The sequence below is a fragment of the Sciurus carolinensis genome, chromosome 7 (assembly GCF_902686445.1).
Source record: "Sciurus carolinensis chromosome 7, mSciCar1.2, whole genome shotgun sequence".
Classification (NCBI taxonomy): Eukaryota; Metazoa; Chordata; class Mammalia; order Rodentia; family Sciuridae; genus Sciurus; species Sciurus carolinensis.
This window is the reverse complement of record NC_062219.1, coordinates 42,033,658-42,039,657: the sequence shown is the minus strand read 5'-3', so window position 1 is coordinate 42,039,657 and position 6,000 is coordinate 42,033,658. Positions and strand designations below refer to the sequence as shown.

Below are 6,000 nucleotides of genomic sequence, written 5' to 3'. Positions count from 1 at the left end.
AAAGAAGGGTTGAGGATGGGGTTCCGTGGTTAAGCGTCCTGGGTTTAATCCGTTAATCCTCTCTCCTCTTTAGACTAATTCTTTTTAGGCTGCCATTGAGTAGGCACTCAATGTCTACAGAATTAAAGACAGCTTGTAAGCTGCCTATTACAGTGCCTGGTTTATAGTAACATGTACTTAGAAAATAGTTATTGCTTAAATTCCTCTTTTAGATAAATATTATAAAGTAGTCGCTTTCCTCTAATGAAAATTTAGGAATAATGTTATTTTAAGTTTCTATTTGGGGCCTAGCACATCCCGTTTGAAAGCTGCCCTCAGTCCCACGTGATTTATCCCTTCAACTAGATGGGCACAAATTACACTTTGCCTGCTAAATTTATGACTCAAAGCCCCCTCACGGCTTTTTGTAACCTTTTCAGGCACAGACCGAGAACTCAGTACCTCTTCCACGTGAAAACAAGTAAGCACCTTCTCCTAAGCCAAAGGTCCGCTACAGAGAGACCGCCTGTATAAAAGGCGAATGAGAAGGCAGCGCCCCCTTCAACTCCCGCCCAGAACGCTGGCAGCATCCAATCACTTTTCTCGGTGGTGCGGCCGACGCCAGGGACTGGCTCCGAAGAGGACGGGCGCGAGTCCAGTGCGCATGGGCGGTGTACAGAGACTTGTCCGTCACGTGCGGCCGCCGGACCTCCCAGCCTAGCTGCGCGCCTGGCGGGGCTGGGTGGGGGGCGGGGCCCGAGAACTGCTGCGCCTGCGTGGTGGGCGTTCTCCGGGAGCAGCTGCCGCCGCCGCCGCCGCCGACGACGACATCGCCAGCACCACCACCACCACAGCCGCTGCGTTCGGGTGTAGAATTCTGAATCCGTGCGTCTGGTTAACAATGAAGCAGAGTTCGAACGTGCCGGCTTTCCTCAGCAAGCTGTGGACGCTTGTGGAGGAAACCCACACCAACGAATTCATCACCTGGAGCCAGGTACGGCCGGGGCACCGCGGCCTCCGAACCGCCTCCTCCCACTCCCTCCCGCGGGTTGTCCTTCGCGGCCTGCGGCTCGACACTCCCTGCCAGGCCCGCAGCGCGCGGTGGCTGTGAGGCGCGGCGCGCGGCCTCTGCGCGCAGCCTCTCGGGGACCCCTGGTATTGTTCAGGCGGGGAGCCGGGCTCGGCCGCACCGCTCGCCGCGGGCCGCGTTGGGGGAGGGGCGGCCCGTAACGGTCCGGCCGGGTCGGCGTTCGGAACCGGCCCCGCGCAGCCTGGGCAGTAGACGTGCCCAGGGCGCGGGAGCCACGTTATTGCACACTCATCCTCCGTCCGGCTCGGGTAGGGATAGGAGCTCGGAGACACAGGCCGGGATCTTCCGCGCGGGGGTTTGCTGGGGAAATCTGTACCCTAGCGACCTGACCACACGCACACACCCCTCGCTTTGCATCTGGGATCTTTTATGAGGAGAGCGGTCGGGAGAGTAGGCAGATGTCCAAACGCAGGCTACTGTTTATCAAAGGCATTTTAAAACATTACACAGAAAATAGCAAAGTATCCTTTGGTGACTGGGCTATTTGTGTAATCGGGCGTTTTATAATTATGATAATGAAAGTGCTAATAGATCGTGTTCAGTAACTTGGTGAGGAGCTAAGGATGAAGTGATAAATTTCACTAAACAGTTGCCAGCAAAGTGGTATATGGGTACTTAGATTATTTGATCATGACTCCGCGTCCAAACAAGGATGACCCCACTCAAGCCCCTTATCCAGTCTGGTCTAAGTTTCTCTGTGCACAAGATGGATGGGTTTGCCCCTATGACCCAAGACCCCTTCTAGTTCCAAACAGATTCAGCACTGAATGATCCGCATCAACGGTACTTTTGCTTTTAGTAGACACTTGGATTATTGGAATCAATGTATGAGGGGTTTGGCGTTTATCTTATTGTAGATGATCACTTATTCGGGAGTATTTTCATGTATGGAATTTTGAGAACAAGTCAAAACTACCATCATAATGCCTGGCCACCTGTTATACTAAATAAATGTTATCTCTCTGATTCCCTTTTCTTCTGTTTCTTTCCTATTTTAATAATTTTCAATTTTATTTTAACAGCACCATATCAAGTATATGAAATTTTGACTATTCCAAGACTGTATTTTACCTTGTATCAGTGTCATTTATTTATTTTTGAGCTTTTTAGCATTTAATTTTCTTATACTGTCAAATGAGTTATCTTTTTAAACCCTCCTGGATGAAGCTGTGTGTATTAAGCATTTGATGAATTCTGTACAGTTGTACAAAGAAAGGTGAAAAGAAAGCCAGCCACTAGGATGTACTTAAAATAAACAGATGTCTCATGCTTTTCATCAGTCAGAAGGATTAAAGGTTGACAAGGATGGATCAGCACAGACTGTTACTCATCTATGTATTCGTGTTAGAAATTGGATGAGGTACTCTTCCTGCCTGAGCTGACTTTATCATACTTTTTAGACTTGGAAAAGCCTTGCTTTTACTATTTAGAAATGATACCTAAATGTATTGGTAATTGGTTTTAATAAAAGTATATTATGTCAGTGGCAGGTCCAATAATTCTCATTAGCCCCAATATTTAATAACATTTTATGTGCAGTATCAAATGTGGAGTTTCATATTAATCCACAAATGCTTAGTTTTATGAATTTAAAGGCCAATAGACAAGACACTTATTAATTTTTGTTCATTCTGTCATTAACTCTTAGCCTTTGTTTTTTCTTTCTGTACCAGGTATTGAACCCACAGGTGTTTAACTGCTAAGCCATATCTCCACAGCCTTTTTTATTTTTTATTTGAGACAGGGTCTCAAAATTTGCTGAGGCTAACTGAAATCCTCCTGCCTTAACCTCCTGAGCTGCTGGGATTACAGGTGTGCGCTACTCTGTCCAGTTTAGCTTATATTTTAACTACTCATTTTCTAATATACCATAAGGAAAATGAAAGTGAACTCAGGTGTGTGTGCCAGAGACACAGTAAGTGTTTAATGTTTGATGAACGTGTGAAATCCCTGTAAAATTTAGTGCTAGTGGTAGGAGTGATAAAGACAGAATTACATTTGAAAAGAATTTTAGAGATCATCTAGTTTAGCTCCAATCCCACCCACCATAATTGAGGATTCTAGGCTTAGACAGGTTAGGTTACTTAGCCGTAGTTACACAATTAGTCAAGATTGGAAATCAGCCTCCTAACACAGATTTCTGAACTCCAAGGTCAATCTTCTAACAGATTTCTGAGCTCCAAGATCAGTATTTCACTGACTGTACTAAATTGAATATAGAGATTAGCCCCATATTTAATTTTTTATACCAAAATGGTGTCCTTCATAAGTCAGAGGACAATTCTGGGTAAATGTTATCTAGTACTAACCTAGTCGTTTAATGCAGCTGCCCATCTTCACTCTTGTTCTCTCTCTCAGATTTTTCTAAAAGCAGTGCTAATACTGAAAGGTAAAACTTTAAACAATGATGTTAGATGGAAAAACCAAAATAAGTTACTCACATCTTTTAAAAGTTGCTATTTATAGTTGTTTCTGACTTTTTTTTTTTTCATAATTGTACTGAAGTTCTGTTGAGGTAATTTAGCATTTATACTATCTGAGAGAATATCACATTAAGGTCTTTTAGAAGAAGCAGATGTTTTGGGAACCAAGCAATCTTTAAGGCACCCCCCCCCCCCCCCACACACACACTGGTGGAAAGTAATCTCCTCTAATTTGAGTGTAAGGGAAGGAGAGAAAACTCACCAGCTGAATTTTGGAAAGTTTGGCTTAACACTCCTAAAGACTACATAACTTTAGTTTTCCTTGAAATTTGTTTTATGACAAAATTGGAAAGTGAAATAATACCCTCTTCATTAGGAAAATATAATATTCTGAATGATCAAAATTATACTAAATTTGTTACTGACTCAAAATAATAGGTTATTAGATCCAGGGCCTTTAAGAAAAACACACTGTACATATTTCAGTTTGTCCTTTATTGCCTCCAAAACAAAAAGTCTTTTTTTCTCTCTTGTGTGTGTGTGTCTTTTTTTAAACATTTCCCATAACTTCAAAACTACATATAGCAGTTCTTTGCTCTAATAAACAGTCTGTTTCCACAATCAAGGGCAGAGGTAGTACTTTCAGACAACTTAAAGTATGTTTTTAAATGTATTATGTCCTAAAGAGGAGGGCACATGTTTAGCTTGGAAGCAACTGGGGAAACTTGATATTTGGAGACAAGAGGTTATTGAGGTTAAATTAAAGTTCTTGCCATTGATAGTGAAGAACAGCTTTTACTGTTGTTGAAAGTTGATAATTGGTATATATTGAAGTAGCATTAAAGAAGGAAAGTACTGGAAGGTTGTTACTTTGTCAATGTTCTTACCTTTGTCTCTTCCTCAGATTTCTTGAGAGAAGACTAAATGATTTCCACTAGTGACCTCATACCTGTTTGTTCCACTTTTTTGTGCCCTTCGGTAATTCTCTACTACTCACTTATCAGCACAGATGAATAAGGAATTTGGAGGGGGAGGGAGCAAAACCAGAAAATTTGCACTGTTTTCTAGCTGTTTTGAATGAATTTGAGCAGTAAGATGGTCTGTTCCCAGTGTACTAGTAGTTGTTTTGAATATCCCAGCAACCATTGCATTGTTTTGGTATTCCAAAGTGAAAATACAAACATGGCAGAATAAGGGTAAAATCCAACTTAGATGGGCCTGCAGAAAAGTTGGAAGACTCATTTGCAAATTCTTCTTATTTGTAGGTGTAAAAGAGAGAATGAACTAAAGACTTAAGAAGAAATGGTCAGTTTACATAAAAAAGTTATAGACTTGTTAAGTTGCACATTTATATTCTGAACAGTGTTTTCACTGGGCTAAAGTTTAGATTATTTGTAAGAACATTTTGAGCATTCTAAGAGTGCCAAAAGTTTTATTTAGGCAGTAGCAACTGCTAACTACTCAAAGTTAAGTTTGCCAACATTTATTGGTAAGGTTTATGGAGAAGGTACCAATCTCTTCTGTTCCACTCAATAATGTCTTTCTGATCCTCACAAAATGTTTAGGGAGAAGGGAGAGTTCACTGTTGAATTGCTTGAGCCTAATGGGTTAATGGCAATAAGACAGAATTTTGGCACACTCAGAGGTAATTTACTAATCTTAGATTAGAGATTGAAGGAATACCATAAGTAGACAAAATGATAGGAAAGAATGAGGGACAAAGCAGATTTAAATAAGAGACTTTCATCTTTATTTGATATTATCCAGAGTTGAGATTCTACAGATAAGATTGAGTCCATTGAACTAAAGATTCATTTAGTAAGTTAATCATAAATACTTACTGTGTACCTGTTAATGCCCAGTGTGCTAGGTATTAGGAATCTATTCAGTAGTGAACCAAAGTGCTTTCCTTGGTGGAGCTAACATTCTAGTGGAAGGTATTGATAAAGTAAGCTAATATATATGAATAATTGAGCAGGGATAAGTACCATAAAGTAAACAGGGTAGCAGTCTGTCCATTATGATCCAGTCAGAAGACAGAATCCACAGAGTTTTTCAATAGGGGAAGTTTAATAGAGTTACTGTGTCATAGGAATTGGAGTAAAGAAAACTCTAAAGAATATAGGAATAGTTTGAAGGAGCAATCAATATTGGTATAGCTATGATAGTGCCAAAGTAAGTGCCTCAGGGCTAAGATCCTGCCTCATTTGGAGAAAGTATGGCCATATTTCACTGAATGGCAGAGAGTTCCTTGGTGTTGGACTGGTGAAACCTACTGGAAGTCTGTTAATCATGACCTGATCGATCTTATTTACCTATTGCCTATAGTTGCTTTTTTTGTTGTTACAAAGAGAAAGTCATGACCTTATCAACAAGCAGAAAATATTTATCTGGCCCTTTAAGAAAAAGTTCAGCCCCTGCTTTAGAGTAAAGTTGTTCTTGGGGGAGAGGTCTTACTAGAGACACTCTTTTGAAACTGCCTAAGGGTAAGGTAAGACCAAGATGGGT

General features: G+C 41.2%; 1 protein-coding gene across 2 annotated transcripts in view; it reads left to right on the top strand.

Moving 5' to 3' along the window:
- The first annotated feature begins 766 nt into the window (after window positions 1-766).
- Window positions 767-6,000, top strand: part of Hsf2 (heat shock transcription factor 2) — a 29,665-nt gene continuing 24,431 nt past the window's right edge. For both annotated transcript variants that reach the window (XM_047557717.1, XM_047557716.1), the window contains exon 1: window positions 767-973. In XM_047557717.1, the coding sequence (XP_047413673.1) occupies window positions 881-973 (93 nt within the window). In that variant the 5' untranslated portion in view covers window positions 767-880. The remainder of the gene's footprint in view (window positions 974-6,000) is intronic.